This window comes from Balaenoptera acutorostrata, chromosome 5, assembly GCF_949987535.1.
Source record: "Balaenoptera acutorostrata chromosome 5, mBalAcu1.1, whole genome shotgun sequence".
NCBI classification, from domain to species: domain Eukaryota; kingdom Metazoa; phylum Chordata; class Mammalia; order Artiodactyla; family Balaenopteridae; genus Balaenoptera; species Balaenoptera acutorostrata.
In genome coordinates, this window is record NC_080068.1 from 50,891,253 (window position 1) to 50,912,073 (window position 20,821).

The 20,821-nt window shown below is 37.8% G+C and overlaps 2 protein-coding genes across 5 annotated transcripts in view; one reads left to right on the plus strand and one right to left on the minus strand.

Annotated features, from left to right (window-relative positions):
- THAP6 (THAP domain containing 6) lies at positions 1-17,715 on the minus strand. 4 transcript variants are annotated; one of them, XM_057546794.1, is made up of 5 exons: positions 17,580-17,715; positions 16,441-16,543; positions 14,822-15,029; positions 11,784-11,909; positions 1-343 (listed from the first exon to the last, which is right to left on the minus strand). In XM_057546794.1, exons 2-5 carry the CDS (start codon positions 16,518-16,520, stop codon positions 89-91), a joined length of 669 nt encoding a protein of 222 aa, XP_057402777.1. In that variant the 5' UTR covers positions 16,521-16,543; positions 17,580-17,715; the 3' UTR covers positions 1-88. The 4 variants fall into 4 exon arrangements, with proteins under 4 accessions (XP_057402777.1, XP_007165608.1, XP_007165609.1 ...); XM_007165546.3 differs by having other exon boundaries at positions 17,472-17,607; XM_007165547.2 differs by lacking the exon at positions 17,580-17,715 and adding an exon at positions 17,013-17,369.
- RCHY1 (ring finger and CHY zinc finger domain containing 1) overlaps positions 17,658-20,821 on the plus strand; it is a 15,937-nt gene continuing 12,773 nt past the window's right edge. Inside the window, exon 1 of the mRNA XM_007165549.3 lies at positions 17,658-17,796. Within this exon, the coding sequence (XP_007165611.1) occupies positions 17,707-17,796 (90 nt within the window). The 5' untranslated portion in view covers positions 17,658-17,706. The remainder of the gene's footprint in view (positions 17,797-20,821) is intronic.

Below are 20,821 nucleotides of genomic sequence, written 5' to 3' on the forward strand. Positions count from 1 at the left end.
AAATGACGGATATTATTTAATGATGGTAATCATTTTCTGAAAAGCTGTACCAATAACAATTTTAGGTAGAACATAACATGAAATTATTTCATGAAATATAGTCTTGTTCTATGCTCTCCCGACACCACTCCCAACAGAAAGCTTCCAGTCTATTTGCTGTTTCTTGGCTGATGAGACATTCATCCTTTAATTCCCTGATTGTCTTCCTCAGTGATTTTTGTAAATGTCTTTGTCGGCCTAAAACATTCTGCAGACTTTTCTTGGTATCCTCTAGCTCGCTGATCACTTGATCTAATTTATGCTTAAGTTTCTTTGGACTGTCCATCACACTGTAGCTATGTTCCTAAAAACATAAACACCAAGTTATTAAACCAGACAGACAAGCAGTGAGATAAAAAATTATAACTAGGCCTCAGCTATTTCTCCACTTACTATACTTAGAGAAGATCTTTAAGTTGGTGATACTAAAAGGTTTAAAGAACATAGGAAGAGGATGGGGGTAGAACACTATTTCAGGTGCCTAGGGCCTCCCTCTTTGTCTAAGGCCAGGCATACATGAGGAGTACAGAATCCTGTGGATGGGAAGTACTTCTCACCTGGAGGTAGGTATCTGCTTATGAACAGCATGACATTCACAATGACTATACAGCTTTTGGTCCCTAAGTGTGGAGCTGCTAAGTTTAAGTTTTACCTATCACAAAAACTTAAATTTTTAAACTTTTAACTGAATTGCTTTATTTTGATGAATATTTCACTTTATAAGGTATGACAGGAAAGGAGCACTGAAGCAGGTCCTCAGGCTGGGTGTTATGGATTTAGAGAGGACTCTGGTCTTGGGGTTTTAAAGAGATAATTTAAGTTCTCAGTATTTATTGTGGTTATGTTTATGTCTGCTGGGTAGACTTTTCTTCATCCAAAAACAACACTGACATATCTTATAAATGTAACATAAAGTAATTTTGAAAAGCTGTTACTTAAAATTAAAATTAGTGAAGAGGACTTTGCTTTCAGCCAAGATGAGATAACACAGACTGGACTGACTCCTATCTAAAAAAACCCCAACACAAGGCCAAAAGATGTAAAAATGTTTGAAGATAAACAGACATCAGGCAACGAAGGCAGATACTGCAGAGAGATGGGAAACAAAGAGGTGAGTCCTATGATTGCCCAGCTTACTGCCTTGAGAGAGTTCTAGGCCTCAGTGTAAGGGGAGGAAACCCAGGTAGAGCTTGGTAGATAGAGTTGAGGAGATAGTGCAAAGTATCCAGGGAGACCAAGGTGGCTACAGTTCATAGGGCAAAGTATTAGAGAGGAAAGAGCTACATAGAGAGAGAACGCTGGAGATCTTCACAGGCTCCCCCTCAAGTATTTCCTTGTAGGAAACTGCTCGAGGTTGAGGAAAGAGTGACCAGAAAAGATCAGGAGTGCCCTGAGCTCACGGGGCATAGACACTACTCCCACCAGCCAGACCAGATTCATGGGGCACTGAGTAGAGTATACAGAAGTCTTGCCTCAGTGGTGGAGAACAAACAGCCCGCAACTGAGCACTGTTTTAGTCCTGCCTAACAAAGCAAAACCTGAAAGGATCAAACTGTTCCCAAATAACCAAACTCCATAACCAAGCTCAAGAAAACAGGACAAAAAACTATCCAACATCCAGCGAAGTAAAATCCGGCACTCAAAATTTACCAGGCACGCAAAGCAGCAGGAAAATACGAGCCATAATAAGAGATAAACCAATCAATAGAAACCAACCCAGAACTCACAAATGTTAGAATTAGCAGACAAGGGAATTAACAAAGTTATTAAAACTGTATTATATATGTTTAAAAGTTAAGCAGAGACATGAAATATATTAAAAAAGAATCAAATAGGATACCTGGACATAAAACTTACAATTTAAATTTATTTATAATAAATTTAATAGATTTATTATCATAATAAATAATATATAATAATAGATTTACTATTATTTAAATCTCTTTAAAAGATAATTTACTGTTTAAACAAAAATAATAAAATGTAGTGTGGGGTTCATAGCATGTGTAAAGTGAAATGTATGATAGCAGTAGCAGAAAAGGTTGGAGAGGAGAAATAAAGTATACTATGATAAGATTTATATGCTATATGCTAAGTGGAATAATATCACTTATCATGTAGCCTGTGGTAAATTAAAGATGGATGCTATAAACCTAAAAGCAACTATCAAAGAGTTATGGCTAATGAGTGAAAAAGAGGAGATAAAATGGAATTGTAAAAAAAATTCAGTTAATCCAAAAGAAGGCAAAAAAAGAAGAAAATGAGAACAAAGAACAAATGGAACAGGAAATAAGTAAGATGACAGATTTAAACCAAACCATATCACATTAAGTCATGTGATATAAAAAAATTTAAAGTAATGTAATAATCACATTAAGTATAGAGTTTAAATAATCCAATTAAAAGGCAGAAATTATCAGGTTATATTAAAAAAATCAAGACCCAAGAGTACATGCTGCATAGAAAAAAGCACTTTAAAGATAAAAAGACACAAACAGGTTGAAAGTAAAGGAGTTGAAAAAGATATACTACAATAACACTAACAGAGAACTAGAGTGGATATATTACCATCAGACAAAGTAGACTTCAGAGCAATGAATATTACCAGGGATAAAGAAGGCCATTTCTTAAAAATAAAGGGGTTAATTTATCAAGACGTAAGAATACTAAATATTTAGTACCTAATAACAGCTGCAAAATGTAACAAACAAAAACTGACAATTTAAGGAGAATGAGACAAATCCACAGTTATACTAGAAGATTAACAGCTCTCTCTCAATAAAAGATAGAGCAAGTAGACAGAAATTAATTAAGAATGCAGATTTGAACATTATCAATTTGACCTAATTGACATTTATAGAACATTCTGGCTAACATCAGCAAACTATACATTCTTTGCAAATGCATGCAGAACGTTTACCAAGACAGACCATATTGTAGGCTATAAGTCTCAAAAAAAAGAATTAAAAGCATTCAAGTCACATAATGTATATTCTCTGACCACAAAAGAATTAAGTTAGAAATTAATAATAGAAAGATATCGGGGAAATTCCCCAATATTTGAAAACTATATAGCACACTTCCAAATAACCCATGGATCAAAGAACAAATCAAAATGGAATTTGGAAGTATTTTGAACTAAATGAAAATGAAAACACATTTAATTTGTGGAATGCCGCTAAAGCAATACTTAAGAAGAAATTAATATCACTAAATGCTAACATTAGAAAGGAAGAAGCCTCAAATCAATGACCTCAGCTTCCATCTTAAGAAACTAGAAAGATGAGCATATTTTACTGAAATAAGTAAAAGGAAATAATAAAGATGAGTGGAAATCAGTGAAGTAGAAAATAAAAACAACAACAAAAAAGAAAAATGAGAAAAATCAGTGAAAGCTAGTTCTTGACAAGATCAATAAAACTGATAAATCTCTAGGCAGACTGATCAGCAAGAAAAGAGAACAGAAACAAATTACTGATACCAGAAATGAGACAGATGGTATCACTACAGATTCTATAGATATTGAAAAAATAAGGAAATGTTTTGAATAATTTTAAGCTAATAAACTTGACAACTGAAATAAAATGGACAAATCCCTTGGAAGATAACAAGCTCCTTAAAAAACGTTCCCACAGGGGCTTCCCTGGTGGCGCAGTGGTTAAGAATCTGCCTGCCAATGCAGGGGACATGGGTTCGAGCCCTGGTCTGGGAAGATCCCACATGCCGCGGAGCAACTAAGCCCGTGAGCCACAACTACTGAGCCTGCGCATCGCAACCGCGACAGTGAGAGGCCCGCGCACCGCGATGAAGAGTGGTCCCCACTCGCCGCAACTGGAGAAAGCCCTCACACAGAAACGAAGACCCAACACAGCCAAAAATAAAAAAACAAAAAAACAAAAACCAAAAAACGTTCCCACAAAGAAAATTACTGTCCCAGATGTTTTACTGGGGAATTCTACCAAATATTTAAAGAAGAAATAACTGCAAATCTATACAAACTTTTCTAGAAAATTGAAAAATAAGGCAATATTTTCTAACTTGTTCTTCGAGGTTAGCATTATTGATACTGAAACCAGACAAAGACATTCAAAGGAAAGAAAACTATAGGCCAATATTCTTTGTGAACATACACAGAAAGATTCTAAACAAAATTTTAAATCTAATCCAACAATATATAAAAGGGATAACATCATGAAGAACTAGGGTTTATTCCAGAATGCAAGGCTGGTTTAACATTAAGAAATTAATTGGGGAATTCCCTGGTGGTCCAGTGGTTAGGACTCTGCTTTCACTGCTGAGGGCCCAGGTTCAAATCCCTGGTGGGGTAACTAAGATCCCACAAGCCATGTGGTGTGGCCAAAAAAAAATAAAAACAAATCAATCAATGTAACTAATCACACTAACAAACTAAAAAATAAAACCCAAATGATGTCTCAACAGACACAGAAAAAGCATTTGACAAAACTAACATTCCTTTCTGATAAAAATTCTCAGCAAAGTAGGAATAGAAAGGCACTTCCTATGTAACAGTATGGATGGACGTAGAGGGTATTATGCTAAGTGAATTTAAGTCAGACAGAGAAAGACAAATACTGTATGATGGAATCTAAAAAACAAAACAAATGAACAAACATGAAGCAGAAACAGAGTTGTAGATACAGAGAACAAACAGGTGATTGCTAGAGGGGGTGGGGAGGAAAGAAACAGGTGAGGAATTAAGAGGAACAAACTTCCAGTTACAAAGTAAATGAGTCAAAGGTAAGAAATGTACAAGTGTTGGGAATACAGTCAATAACTATGTAATATCTTTGTATGGTGACATATTGTAACTATACTTATTGTGATCAGTTTGAAATGTATAGAAATATGGAATCACTATGTTGTATAACAAGAAATAACATAATGTTGTAGGTCAATTATACTTCAAAAACAGACAAACAAACTCATAGAAAAAGAGTTCAGATTTGTGGTTATCAGAGGCAGGGGACAGGAGGAGGGAGAATTGGATGAAGACAGTCAAAAGGTAAGAACTTCCAGTTATAAGAGAAATAAGTACTAGGGATATAATGTACAACATGACAAATATAATTAACACTGCTGTATGTTACATATGAAAGTTGTTAAGAGAGTATATCCTAAGACTTCTCATCACCAGAAAAAAATTTTTTTTCTATTCTTTAATTTTGTTTATATGAGATGATGGATGTTCACTAAACTCACTGTGATAATCACTTACTGATATGTGTAAATCAAAACATTACTGTACACGTTAAACTTATACAGGGCTATATATCAAATATATCTCAATAAAACTGAAAGAAAAAAATTGAAAGGTACTTCCTCAATCTGATAAAGGGCAGTTATGAAAAACCTACAGTTAACATCATATTTAATACCATATGAATATCTTTAATAGTGAAAAACAGAACAAATTCCTCCTAAAATCAGGAGCAAAGCATAAAGATCATTTCTCAGTACTTCTCTTCAGCATAACCTTGGAGGTTCAAGGTAGTGCAATAAAGCAAGAAAAAGAAATGAAAGGCACTCATACTGGAAAGGAAGAATTAACACTGTTTTTTTTTTTTGGCCATGCCACATGGCCTGTGGGATCTTAGTTCCCCGACCAGGAACTGAACCTGGGCCCTCGGCAGTGCAAGCGTGGAGTCCTAAACACTAGACCGCCAGGGAATACCCTAAAACTGTTTTTAATGACAGACACCATGATTGTCTATGTAGAAAATCTGATAACCTCTAAAAAAAAGCTTTGATAATTAATATGTGAGTTTAGCAAGTTTGACAGATACAAGATCGATACACAAAAGTCAATTTATTTAATAGAGAGCAGAGAGCAGAAGCAAGAAGAACTACAATCCTGCAGCCTGTGGAACAAAAACCACATTCACAGAAAGATAGACGAGATGAAAAGGCAGAGGGCTATGTACCAGATGAAGGAACAAGATAAACCCCCAGAAAAACAACTAAATGAAGTGGAGATAGGCAACCTTCCAGAAAAAGAATTCAGAATAATGATAGTGAAGATGATCCAGGACCTCGGAAAAAGAATGGAGGCAAAGATCGAGAAGATGCAAGAAATGTTTAACAAACACCTAGAAGAATTAAACAACAAACAAACAGAGATGAACAATACAATAACTGAAATGAAAACTACACTAGAAGGAATCAATAGCAGAATAACTGAGGCACAAGAATGGATAAGTGACCTGCAAGACAGAATGGTGGAATTCACTGCTGTGGAACAGAACAAAGAAAAAGAATGAAAAGAAATGAAGACAGCCTAAGAGACCTCTGGGACAACATTAAATGCAACAACATTCGCATTATAGGGGTCCCAGAAGGAGAAGAGAGAGAGAAAGGACCAGAGAAAATATTTGAAGAGATTATAGTCGAAAACTTCCCTAACATGGGAAAGGAAATAGCCACCCAAGTCCAGGAAGTGCAGAGAGTCCCATACACGATAAACCCAAGGAGAAACACACCAAGACACATAGTAATCAAATTGGCAAAAATTAAAGACAAAGAAAAATTACTGAAAGCAGCAAGGGAAAAACGACAAATAACATACAAGGGAACTCCCATAAGGGTAACAGCTGATTTCTCAGAAGAAACTCTACAAGCCAGAAGGTAGTGGCATGATATACTTAAAGTGATGAAAGGGAAGACACTACAACCAAGATTACTCTACCAGGCAAGGACCTAATTCAGATTCAATGGAGAAATCAAAAGCTTTACAGACAAGCAAAAGCTAAGAGAATTCAGCACCACCAAACCAGCTCTACAACAAATGCTAAAGGAACTTCTCTAACTGGGAAACACAAAAGAAAAGGACCTATATAAACAAACCCAAAACAATTAAGAAAATGGTCATAGGAATATACATATCGATAATTACCTTAAACGTGAATGGATTAAGTGCCCCAACCAAAAGACACAGGCTTGCTGAATGGATACAAAAACAAAACCCATATATATGCTGTCTACAAGAGACCCACTTCAGACCTAGGGACACATACAGACTGAAAATGAGGGGATGGAAAAAGATATTCCATGCAAATGGAAATCAAAAGAAAGCTGGAGTAGCAGTACTCATATCAGATAAAATAGACTCTAAAATAAAGAATGTTACAAGAGACAAGGAAGGACACTACATAATGATCAAGGGATCAATCCAAGAAGAAGATACAACAATTATAAATATATATGCACCCAACATAGGAGCACCTCAATACATAAGGCAACTGCTAACAGCTCTAAAAGAGGAAATCGACAGTAACAAAATAATAGTGGGGGACTTTAACACCTCAGTACACCAATGGACAGATCATCCAAAATGAAAATAAATAAGGAAACAGAAGCTTTAAATGACACAATAGACCAGATAGATTTAATTGATATTTATGGGACATTCCATCCAAAACCAGCAGATTACACTTTCTTCTCAAGTGTGCATGGAACATTCACCAGGATAGATCACATCTTGGGTCACAAGTCAAGCCTCAGTAAATTTAAGAAAACTGAAATCATATCAAGCATCTTTTCTGACCACAATGCTATGAGATTAGAAATCAATTACAGGGAAAAAAACGTAAAAAACACAAACACATGGAGGCTAAACAATACGTTACTAAATAACCAAGAGATCACTGAAGAAATCAAAGAGGAAATCAGAAAATACCTAGAGACAAATGACAATGAAAACACGATGATCCAAAACCTATGGGATGCAGCAAAAGCAGTTCTAAGAGGGAAGTTTATAGCTATACAAGCCTACCTAAAGAAACAAGAAAAATCTCAAATAAACAATCTAACCTTACACCTAAAGGAACTAGAGAAAGAAGAACAAACAAAACCCAAAGTTAGCAGAAGGAAAGGAATCATCAAGATCAGAGCAGAAATAAATGAAACAGAAACAAAGAAAACAATAGCAAAGATCAATAAAACTAAAAGCTGGTTCTTTGAGAAGATAAACAAAATTGATAAACCATTAGCCAGGCTCATCAAGAAAGAGAGGGAGAGGACTCAAATCAAGAAAATTAGAAGTTACAACAGACACCGCAGAAATACAAAGCATCCTGAGAGACTACTACAAGCAACTCTATGCCAATAAAATGGACAACCTGGAAGAAATGGACAAATTCTTAGAAAGGTATAAACTTCCAAGACTGAACCAGGAAGAAATAGAAAATATGAACAGACCAATCACAAGTAATGAAATTGAAACTGTGATAAAAAATCTTCCAACAAACAAAAGTCCAGGACCAGATGGCTTCACAGGTGAATTCTATCAAACATTTAGAGAAGAGCTAACACCTATCCTTCTCAAACTCTTCCAAAAAATTGCAGAGGAAGGAACACTCCCAAACTCATTCTATGAGGCCACCATCACCCTGATACCAAAACCAGACAAAGATACTACAAAAAAAGAAAATTACAGACCAATATCACTGATGAATATAGATGCAAAAATCCTCAACAAAATACTAGCAAACAGAATCCAACAACACATTAAAAGGATCATACACCACGATCAAGTGGGATTTATCCCAGGGATGCAAGGATTCTACAATATACGCAAATCAATCAATGTGATACACCGTATTAACAAACTGAAGAATAAAAACCATATGATCATCTCAATAGATGCAGAAAAAGCCTTTGACAAAATTCAATACCCATTTATGATAAAAACTCTCCAGAAAGTGGACATAGAGGGAACCTACCTCAACATAATAAAGGCCATATACGACAAACCCACAGCAAACATCATTCTCAATGGTGAAAAACTGAAAGCATTTCCTCTAAGATCAGGAACAAGACAAGGATGTCCACTCTCACCACTAGTATTCAACACAGTTTTGGAAGTCCTAGCCACGGCAATCAGAGAGGAAAAAGAAGTAAAAGGAATACAAATTGGAAAAGAAGAAGTAAAACTGTCACTGTTTGCAGATGACATGATACTATACATAGAGAATCCTAAAGATGCCACCAGAAAACTACTAGAGCTAATCAATGAATTTGGTAAAGTTGCAGGATACAAAATTAATGCACAGAAATCTCTTGCATTCCTATAGACTAATGATGAAAAATCTAAAAGAGAAATTAAGGAAACACTCCCATTTACCACTGAAACAAAAAGAATAAAATACCTAGGAATAAACCTACCTAAGGAGACAAAAGACCTGTATGCAGAAAACTATAAGACACTGATGAAAGAAATTAAAGATGATACCAACAGATAGAGAGATATACCATGTTCTTGGATTGGAAGAATCAATACTGTGAAAATGACTATACTACCCAAAGCAATCTACAGATTCAGTGCAATCCCTATCAAACTACCAATGGCATTTTTTACAGAACTAGAACAAAAAATCTTAAAATTTGTATGGAGACACAAAAGACCCTGAATAGCCAAAGGAGTCTTGAGGGAAAAAAACGGAGCTGGAGGAATCAGACTCCCTGACTTCAGACTATCCTACAAAGCTACAGTAATCAAGACAGTATGGTACTGGCACAAAAATAGAAACATACATCAATGGAACAAGACAGAAAGCCCAGAGATAAACCCACGCACCTATGGTCAACTAATCTATGACAAAGGAGGCAAAGATATACAATGGAGAAAAGACAGTCTCTTCAATAAGTGGTGCTGGGAAAACTGGAGATCGACATGTAAAAGAATGAAATTAGAACACTCCCTGACACCATACACAAAAATAAACTCAAAATGGATTAGAGACCTAAATGTAAGACCGGACACTATAAAACTCTCAGAGGAAAACATAGGAAGAACACTCTTTGACATAAATCACAGCAAGATCTTTTTTGATCCACCTCCTAGCGTAATGGAAATAAAAACAAAAATAAACCAATGGGACCTAATGAAATTTAAAAGCTTTTGCACAGCAAAGGAAACCATAAACAAGAGAAAAAGACAACCCTCAGAATGGGAGAAAATATTTGCAAACGAATCAACAGACAAAGGATTAATCTCCAAAATATACAAACAGTTCATGCAGCTCAATATTAAAGAAACAAACAACCCAATTCAAAAGTGGGCAGAAGACCTAAATAGACATTTCTCCAAAGACATACTGATGGCCAAGAAGCACATGAAATCTGCTCAATATCACTAATTATTAGAGAAATGCAAATCGAAACTACATTGGGGTATCACCTCACACCAGTCAGAATGGGCATCATCAGAAAATCTACAAACAACAAATGCTGGAGAGGGTGTGGAGAAAAGGGAACCCTCTTGCACTGTTGGTGGAACGTAAATTGTTACAGACACTATGGAGAACAGTATGGAGGTTCCTGAAAAAACTAAAAATAGGATTACCATATGACCGAGCAATCCCACTACTGGGCATATACCCAGAGGAAACCATAATTCAAAAAGATACATGCACCCCAATGTTCAGTGCAACACTATTTACAGTAGTCAGGTCAAGGAAGTAACCTAAATGCCCATCAACAGACGAATGGATAAAGAAGATGTGTTATACATATACAATGGAATATTATGCAGCCATAAAAAGGAACGAAATTTGGTCATTTGTTGAGACGTGGATGGTTCTAGAGACTGTCATACAGAATGAAGTAAGTCAGAAAGAGAAAAACAAATATCGTATATTAACGCATATATGTGGAACCTAGAAAAATGGTACAGATGAACCAGTTTGCAGGGCAGAAATTGAGACACAGATGTAGAGAACAAACGTATGGACACCAAGGGGGCAAAGCAGCGGTGGGTGGGGGTGGTGGTGTGATGAATTGGGAGATTGGGATTGACATGTATACAGTGATGTGTATAAAATGGATGACTAATAAGGACCTGCTGTATAAAAAAAAATTAAAAAAAATAGTAAATTTATTTCCCCACATTAACAGTAAATAAAACAACACTGTCTATAATAGCATCCAAATATGTAAAATATTTAGGGATAAATCTGATAAAAGGAGTGAAAGACCTGTACACTGAAAACTACAAAACACTGCTGAGAGAATGTAAAGGTCTAAATAAATGAAGTGATACAATGAATTCATGGGTTGGAAGACTTAAAATAGTCTTATTATGAGGTCAATTCTCCCCAAATAGATCTGTAGGTTCAACATAATCCCAGTCAAAACTCCAGGATTTTTGTAGAAATTTACTAAGTAATTCTAAAATTCATATGAAAATGCCAAGGACCCAGAATATCCAAGACAACTTTGAAAAAGAACAAAGTTGGAAGATTAACACTGTCAGATTTCAGGAATTATTATAAAGCTATAGTAATCAAGACAGTAAAACAGATCCGGATTCCAGGCCTGGTTCTAACATCAACAGGCAATGAGATGAATAAAGCTTCAATACTGTGTGTGTACGACTGTCCTTTAAGAAAACCTAAAGACATAACTATTTTTTAAATTAGATATTTCCATATAGAAACTACAGTACCTAAAGGGAGGAATTAATTATTGTATTTTATTGGTTGAAATATCCTTGTGAAAGCACTCTTTGAACTATGTAACAAAAGATTAACTACCTGTGGATCGTTATTGCAAATATATAAAGTATAATGGCCCTGGGAAGCAATATTTCTGGATATTACATATTAAAAAAAAATCTCAAACACCTAAACTCCTAGTTTTTCAATAAGATTTTGAAAACTTAATCCTAATGGAGAGGACATGGTCATCTTAATAATATTAACATTAGCCCAGTAAGTAATTTTACTTACAAAAATGAACTGGGACTGGAATTCTTCGATACATGAGGAAGCACCAACAAGCTGGTGATTGTGGTTGGTGACTGGAAGGGCTTTGAGGGTGAAGTTTTTCCTACAATGAAGCTTTTGTCTTTTCCCCTGTTAAGAATAGTTAATAACAATCATTGTAGATTTTCTGTCCTTTTGAAAAATTTTAACCTTCTTAACTTTATGTAGTAAAATTAATATATTTCTTTTTATGGAAATTGCTTTTAAAGGTCAGTAAAATTTAAATTCACTGAGAGTACTTTAAAGGAACTTCCCCAGAGTAACTCTAAAGTTGATCTGGAAACATGAATTTTTCTGGAAAAAAAAAAAAAGAGTGATAATGAGGGAAGATATACCCTACAAAGTATTAAAAATACCCTACTCAGTAAGAATAGTTTAAAAAGTGTACTACTCTCTTAGAAAAATCTGAATAGATCATGTAGATAAGAGCCTTTAGGATAAAAAGTGGCATTCTAAATAAGTGGAGAAAGGCTATAAATCATGAAAAAATGAACTAATTATGAAAAACAGTTATATCCTTTATGTATAATAAGTCACAATGAAATTCTATATACTGAAAATTTATGTAAGAATGAAAACAATGAGGAAGTAGAAAAATACATGGGAAATATTTACATAATCTTAAAGGGGAAGGCTAAAGTCAGATAGCACAAGAGAAAATATAGGACTACTCAAAAAAAAGTCTGAATTTCAAACAAAACAAACCAACCCCATAATGTGAGCTAAAGACAAATAACAAAAAGTAACTGCAACATAGATGGCAGTTAAATGATTCATAGCCTCAATATCTAGTGTTGTTCCAAAACAGCTTAGAAAAAGACGAAAATAGAAGAGGACCTGAATAAGTAATTCACATGAGAAGAAATAAAAATGTCTAATAAACATATGAAAAAATGCAGAAACACATTTTCTAATATTCATATTAGAAATATTCATATTCTAATATTTTCTAATATTCAGAGATAAATTAAAACAATAAGATGCCATTTTTGCCTATCAATTTTACCAAAGGTTAAAATCACAACTTACATTGAGGATTAGGGTGAACAGACACTTTTATGCATAAGTAGTAGGGGAGCAGATTGGTATAAGCTTTATGGTGGGCCTTTATATATGTTGACTTCACTATAAAGTTTAGTTAAAAAATTGATGTTCCATACAGGTTTCTCTTAAAAACGTGATCCCTTGAGCTGCAACACAATCATGCGGGGTGCTTGTTAAAAAGTGCCGATTCCTAGACTCCAAACCAAACTTGCTGAATCAAATTCTTTGGGAGAGGGGCACAGGATTCTGCATTTTAAGCAAGCTCCCTGGATAATACTTATGTAGACTAAAGTTTGAAAGCCATTGTTGTGGAAAAAATATGTATTTTTAAGAGGACATTTGTCACACTGTCCTCGTGTCTTTTTTTTTTTTTTCTTTTGGCCATGCCACATGGCTTGCGGGATCTGATCAGGGATCGAACCCGTGCCCCCTGCAGTGGAAGCGTGGAGTCTTAACCAGTGGACCACCAGGGAAGTCTCCTTGTGGAAAAATATTTAACATCATGGAAAACAGTAGTTGAGAGTGAACTTTGGAGCCAAAATGCCTGGGTTCAAATCCAGCCTCTACCATTTAACAGCAGTGTGACTTGGGGAATGTATTCCAGCTTTCTGAGCCTAAGTTTTCTCAAGTGGTTAAATGAGAATAATAATAGTATTTAACTCTTATGGTTGTTTTGAGGACTAAAAGAGTTAATATATATGTAAAGTGCTTAGAATAGTGCCTGGCACACAGCCAGCACTATATGAATGTTGAAAAAACGAAAGAGTGAAGCAAAAAATAAAAAGCATATACAGTATAATTCTATTTTGTAAGAATATATGAACATAGATGAACTTATATACAAACATATACATACGAACGACTGGAAAGATACACATCAGAGTGTTAATATTATTTCTGGATTACGTGATTATTGTTAATTTTAATTTTCTTTTTGATTGTATCATCTAATTTCCTATAATAAAAAATGTGTTATTAGGAAATAGCTTTTGAAAGTTAGTAATTTATGGTTTATTTGATTTAGTATGTCCATATTTCTTAAGGTCCTCTTAACATTACAGATGACTCCCTGCTATAGGAAACAAACCCTTGAGAGCAAATTGCACAAGATACTGTTCACTTATTAATATGGAAGAAAGTGAGGCAGTCTCCACCGGATAGCTCAGGTACTGCAATATGAACACCCGCGAACGTGACCCAGGCCACCTGGGAGCAGGCACTCTTCTAGACTAATTCCCTTGTTTCCAGCTGTCAGGAAGGAGACACCTTTCAATGGAGGTTCACGACTATTGTTGTGGGAACCCACAGGCTCTCCCTGAATTCTCCACACTGGAATCAGTCAGTCTCTATAGTTTCTGGACGCGAATACACTTTCAGGTATACGAAGTCAAGTGAGATGCTGAGGGTGAAGCAGCCCACCCACGGCACTAACATCACTGAGGAAAAAACACAGAATTCAACTAGAGTTTACTTCAACAATCCTTTGTCTTTTTCTGACCTCTCTTCTCCTTTCCTTCTCCTGTTTTGGTTTTCTACCTTCTAGTCCTACCTAGGCTTTAAGCTTGAATGTGTGTGGCTCTAAAAGTATACTTCGGGGCTGTCAGAGGCTGTGCTCTTGACTTCTGCTGCAGTGTGAGGTGCACTGCCAGCCTGGAACTTCAGTCCAACCCTCTCATGTTCCTCCAGTTTTCAGACACGAATCTTGAGCTATACCAACTCCTAAGGTAGCCCACTTCACCAAACCTTAGTAATATACAGACATTTCTGAGTGGATACTGGTAAAATTCTCCTACAACTCATGACAAAAGCTTAAGCAGCAGTTCACAAATCTAAAAACTTAAAGCATGGGCTTCAAATTAATAAGCAAACAATAAAAATGGTAGCAAGTGTGGTGAAGTTTCTTAAATAGTACCATAAAAAGTGGGTAATGATGGTTAAGCAGTATCTCATAAACAAACCTGTGAGTGAGATGGGGAATCAAAGATAGAAGGTATGACTCCAGGTTTCAGTTTAATATTTGGAGCACTTCTATCAAAATCTGTCTTCTTAAAGTGCCTTGAACACAACACATCTCCTTTTTTAGGCTCCCAAGTGTCTACAGCATTCACATCAAGTCTTTTCATTGCTAATACCCATTTTCTTTTGACGTTTTCATCTGTGGGGAATCTAGAAAAACATACAAGAAGTATTTTAAAATTAAACACTATAGATATATACTTGAATTAAGGCTGTGCCTAAATTGATTCTTGGTATTACTCTTGGGAACTGGGATATTCAGGAAACCATCATGACTCATGCTTTCTTAACTTTCAGTTTTCATAGTCAGATTTTTCCACCAAACATGCTGCAGGCATATGGCCCTCATTTACATCTTTCATCATACTATAAAGAAGAAAAGTTTCAAAGGACATTTAACACCTTTTAGTAAGATCCACAATTGAAGGTTTTTCTTCATCTGTAGATGATAAAGAATATCACTTGGGCCTTTTTCCTATCTGAGGAATTTATCCCAGGTGAACAGAGACACTTGCTCTTTCATTCTTCCGTCAGCATCAAAAAAATTGCTTAGTACAGCATTTAATACAAAACAGGGGTATAAATGCTTAGTGAATGAATGCAGAGAACACCTGCAGAGTTTGGAATTCTGGAGATCAGAATTATTTTGAGATCTGGAGGCCAATAACCATATCTTTTCCAATTTTTCCAGCGGGTTCAAATCCTTTTTGGAATACGGTAGGGTACACATACTCATTTTTGATTTCCTTATACCTAGCAAAGTAGTTAGCAGGTCTTTCTCTGGCACACAGCACAGTGCCTGGCCCCAAAGCAGCAAAATAAACCTTTAGCAAATGCATAATTATTAAATCTTATTGCTCCTTTCCTATTCTGTCAGAAGAATGACTAAAATTTTAAATTAGGACCATCTTGGTTGTAATTTGGTTCACGACCATCCTGAACTTGTAATTTATATTTTTTCTCTACAACATAAACTTGATCTATTTCTAAAGGACAGAATATATTTAGGCAAAGATCCTTCAGATTGTAAGCTATACGTAAACAACACTGAACCTCTTAGAAGTTATGTTAAAATACAAAGTAATAATATTAGCAAAAATGAGGTTGATGATATTTTTGTTAATCAGCCTGTGATACCTTTGCAGGTATCTTAAGCTTCTAAACGAAATGATAAAAGTGTAAAAGTATCACTGTCATTTCAAATTCAACTCAAAAGGCTATTTAAAAAGAACCTGATGTGACCACCTAGTGGGGTGGGATAGGGAGGGTGGGAGGGAGGGAGGTGCAAGAGGAAAGAGATATAGGGATATATGTATATGTATAACTGATTCACTTTGTTATAAAGCAGAAACTAACACACCATTGTAAAGCAATTATACTCCAATAAAGATGTTTAAAAAAAAAAAAAAAAGAACCTGAGAACCAAAGTTCAAAATTGAACGTCTAGGGCGTATAGCTCAGGGGCAGAGCATTTGGCTGCAAAACTGATGATTTAAGTAGAACTGTCTTTTGCTTTTTCTAACAGTCAGAAGTACTTGGCTTAACTACAGCAGAATCTTACACGTGAAATGTCAGTCCTTTTAGCTTGGAATTCGGTAAACAGCGAGAAGCACATCCAACGGCCGAGCAACATTTCACCATGGTTTTAGCAACTCATACCAGAACTGAAAGAAAATTAAAAGGGTAAGCGTTAGTTAACTCCAAAGCTAAGGGGAACATAGTTACCTTTCCCGGTACCTTCCAGTATATTTTAGGTAACATGAAATCATGTTAGAAAGCCAAAGGGAAATATTTTCTTCCAAAACCTGCAGCTCTGCTCATACAATTTTCTAGGGGTTTGGCTCTTTAATAAGGCAAGTCATATTCAGCGATGCACCGAGGCGCCCGGTTTCCATTTAGGAGGCCGGTACATGTCCCTCCCACCGCTTCGTACAGGCACCTTGTTCCCTCGCCACCACGCCTTGGCACACTGACTCCTCCTGGCACCCTAACCTAGGCTGAACTCCCAGCCCAAGCGTTGCTTCCCCAGGGAGACCTTCCCTGACAGCCAGATTAAGTCAGATCCCCTCTAGGATTAGCTCTCCGGGAGCACACACGTCTCCTTCCTAGCACTTCTCAAAGCTCTAATCCTACATTTATTTCAGAGTCCCCGATGAACATCTTTCTCGGCACCAGTCTGTGAGCTCCCTGAGTGCAGGGTGGGGCGTGCGTTTTTTCTCTTTGATCCCCACGGCGTAGCTGGTGACTGGCACAAAGTAAATGTTAGGATATATACTGAAGGAATGAAGAGGAAATAAAGGAGATGAGGACGTGAGAAAGGAGCTCGGGGCGCTGAGAAGCGCCTGGGTGCCTAGCAGCCGGCGGCGCGCCCGCCGGACCCGCTCAGAGCCAGGCAGCCGGGCCGAGCTCCGCCCCTTTCTCCAGGCTCCGGCCGCCGCCGGGAGAGGGAGGGGCTGCCCTGTCACAGGTGCGGATGCGGCCGGAGAGCGGCGTCTCCGCGCCGCTGCGGTCCTCCTCGCCCCGAACCACGCCCAGGGTATGGGCGGGTAGCGAAGTGGGGGGGAAAAGGGAAGGCAACCTAAGAGTCATTACCGTTAGCGGCGAAGGCAGCAACTAACACCGACAACAGAGATTGCGCTTCCCCTCACTTCCGTCCCGTCAGCTCAGGAACCGGAAATCCGGTTGCCCCGGGTCACGTACCCAGCCACCATCTTGGCTCCGGTGGAAGCTGTACGCGGGAGGGGGTAGGGTAGAGCGGCGATGCTTCTCAGGGCGTAGCTTTCGTCCTGGTGGAAGGGTCCGTGGAATTTGAGGGCAGGTGGAGGAGATGGCGGCCTCGGCGTGGGAAGACGGCGCCCGCGGTCAAGCGCAAGGACGGCGGGGCTGCGAGCACTATGACAGAGGATGTCGCCTGAAGGTGAGGACTTAAGTGGGCTCTTCCCCTAAGAGCTTCCGCCGGGCTGGGCTGGGGGCGGGGTGGGCAGGCAGGGCGGTTTTAGGCTTGGGCTGAAGTTTGAGGTTAAGCTGTTGTCTGGATACCTTCCCCTTTCACTGGGTTCCTGCTGTAGAGAACGTTTTTGGCAAGGCGAGCACAGGCCCCACTTAGTCTCCTGTGTTGTGCTTTGCGAGCAAAGCTCGTCTTGCTTGGGAAGAGCCTGGCCTTGCACATTGGTTACTTTATCAGTGGGTTCATTCATTTAGTCTCTCGCTGCTGGAAGTAGACTGAGGCAGCCTCAGGCCTGTGCCGGCTTTTCTCCAGGATCACTTTCAGGTGTGTGATGACATAAGCGAAGTGGGGTAAGCGAGTGGAGAATCAGAATACGATTTCATCTCCTGTCGTAAGTAAGTTTTACAGCTTGCCAGCTTCGTTTGAGAGTCAGTGAGTATGCCTAAGCCTGCCAAGGAGGAAACGTATGTGTGTAATAGGAAGCTGGTCATGTAATTGCCACTAAATAAGGAATGATGTATAGGAGAGTGTCTAGTATGCATATACTGTTACTTTAGCTGTTTCAGAAAAATTCCTAGTCAATCTAGAATTTTAAAAATTCGCATCCATCCAATTAAAGTTCATTAATTTTTCTTGCAAGAAGCGGTTTAAAGATTTTGCTTAGAAAGCTTGAGCTTTGGAGTCCCACAGCCCTACCCCCCAAATTTTAGCTCTGCTCTTTGATAACTCAGTACTTCTGAGAAAACTACTGGTTAATGCCCCACATGGAAAATATGGGTGATAGAAGTTCCTGTTTCATAAAAAAGTATGAGGCCTGTAAGGATAACCTGAAGCCTTTTTTGTAGGCGGTGGTTTGGTGACCATTCCTCCACTGCACTGGATAAAGCTCTTTCAAAGGTGGTCATTCACCAGGTGTTGTTTAAGGAGAGTGAGTGCTATCCGTGTGATTCCATTTCCATTGAGATGTGTTAGAGTTTCAGACTTCAGGTCTGAAACTGAATTCAGTATCCTCGTCTTCCTCTCCTCTCCCCCCAAGAAATCACACAAATACCTCTGTGTTTCATAGCACTCAGGTAGTTGACCCTGAGTATCAAATGCTTTTTTGCCTCCCCTCCCTTCCCTTAAATACCAGAGACCAAGTGAAGAGTTTTAAGGAGGAAGTAATCAACTAAATTAAAGGCTGCTGTTTGCCTTTAAGTTTGGCAAGGAGGTCACTGGTGATCTTGAGGAGAAAAGTTTCTGTGGAGAGGTTGGGACAGAGTGTGATTGGAGTGGATTCAAGAGAGAATGGGATTAGTGGAAATGGACGTAGCCTTTATTTACAATTGTTGGAGTTTTGCTGTAAAAGAGAGCAAAAAAAAAAAAAAAAGATGGAGGCTGTGGTTGTTGGGAGATGTGGGATCATGGGATTTTTTTTTTTTCCCCATGGGAGGGAAAGATGGGAGGCGTAGCAGCATGTATGTATATTCTTAGAACTGACCCCCCAAAATGAGAACATTTATCATGCAGGAGGGAGAGGGAAAACCGTAGGAGCCCTGTCTCTCAGTAGCCAAACTGAAGATGGGATCCAGTGTACAAGGAGAGGAGTTGGCCTTAGATAAAAACATGAACTGTAGACTGTAACAGAAGGACAGTGTGAGGTACATTTGCAAGTAGGTTGACAGAGTTTGTGGGAGAATGTTCTCTTTTGATTATTTCTGTTTTCATAGTGAAATAAGCAAGAGTGTAGCGGCAAGAAGAGGTGTTTGAGGTTTGAAGAGAGAGGAGAAGATACGAAATAATCATCTAGGTGTTCGGTCCTAGACGGTGGAAGAATGAAGGAATTGACTAGGGAAGCATGGTAGTAAGAGCCCACTTTTCATTAGGGGTTATGACTTAAACGTGAGAACAGCCGGTGTGGGGGTGCTTTTGCTTTAGCCATATTTAGGTGTTCCTATGCAGGTTGAGTAGGAGAGAATTGGATTTAAGCAGAGTTGGGCTTCTGGGTCGGTGAGTATGTAAATAGAGAAGGAAGGAACTAGGGTGTGTGCAATGGAAGAAGCGGAATGAGTTGGAAAAGGAGGAGGTAGTGGTCAGAGAATTTAATGCTTGCAATTAAGATACAAACAGGATTCCGTTCTTGTTCTAAGCAGTGGCTCTTAAAGTGTGGGTGATGGGACCCCTGGGAATTCCTGAGGCCCATTAGAAGACTACTGTGTACTGCTAAGACATTTTTGTCTTTTTTAGCATGTGTGAAACTAATGACTAAAACTGCTGGCACCTTAACATGAATCAAGGCAGTGGCACTGAACGGTACTAAACCTATAGTTAAAAAAAAAAAAAAAAAAGCCAGTTTCACTTAAGAATGTCATTGATAGAATTAAAGCAGTAAAATTATTAATTGTATAAAATATCAACTATTGAATACATTTCTTTTTGTATGTTTGAAATGGGATGTTTTCATCAGGCACTTTTGCAGGCTTACATTAGGTGCTTGTTATGAGGAAAAGCTCTGTGCAATTGGAGTATGAACTGAACGAGTTTCTTTTTTAATGGGACCTTTTTTTACTTGAACCATGATTATTCAGACTTGAGTATTTGGTGGACATTTTCTCGACTAGGAGGGAAGTGAGACTGTCATTGCAAGGAAAACAATCAGCAGTGATAAAATTCAAGCTTTCATGTAAAAATTAGAGTTTTGGAAAACCTGTGTTAGCCCCTGAGCTTGAAAGCGTCACAATACTTAGTTTTCTGATAAGATGGTTAGTGATGTTAGCAAATGTGATTTTTTGATATTGCACGTCAAATGTGGGAACATTGGGAAGAGCTACATAATTCAGTGAACTGATATTTTCCAGATGACCAGTGGATGGATAAAAGGTCCATTCACAATGCAAGATAGATCAATGGAAGGGAGAAAAGTTCACTGATGAATTTCAGATTTCATGTTGCAACTACCTGTTCTTAAGATTTGTTGAGTTTTGGTGTAGTATCAGAAGAATATCCATAATTTTCT

Coding starts and splice junctions, on each gene's coding strand:
- THAP6 (XM_057546794.1), bottom strand. CDS start 16,520: ATGGTGAAATGTTGCTCGGCCGTTGGATGTGCTTCTCGCTGTTTACCG. Junction 11,910..14,821: donor ATTCCCCATCTCACTCACAG/GTTTGTTTATGA, acceptor TATTCTTAACAG/GGGAAAAGACAAAAGCTTCA. Junction 344..11,783: donor TCCAGTCCCAGTTCATTTTT/GTAAGTAAAATT, acceptor TTATGTTTTTAG/GAACATAGCTACAGTGTGAT.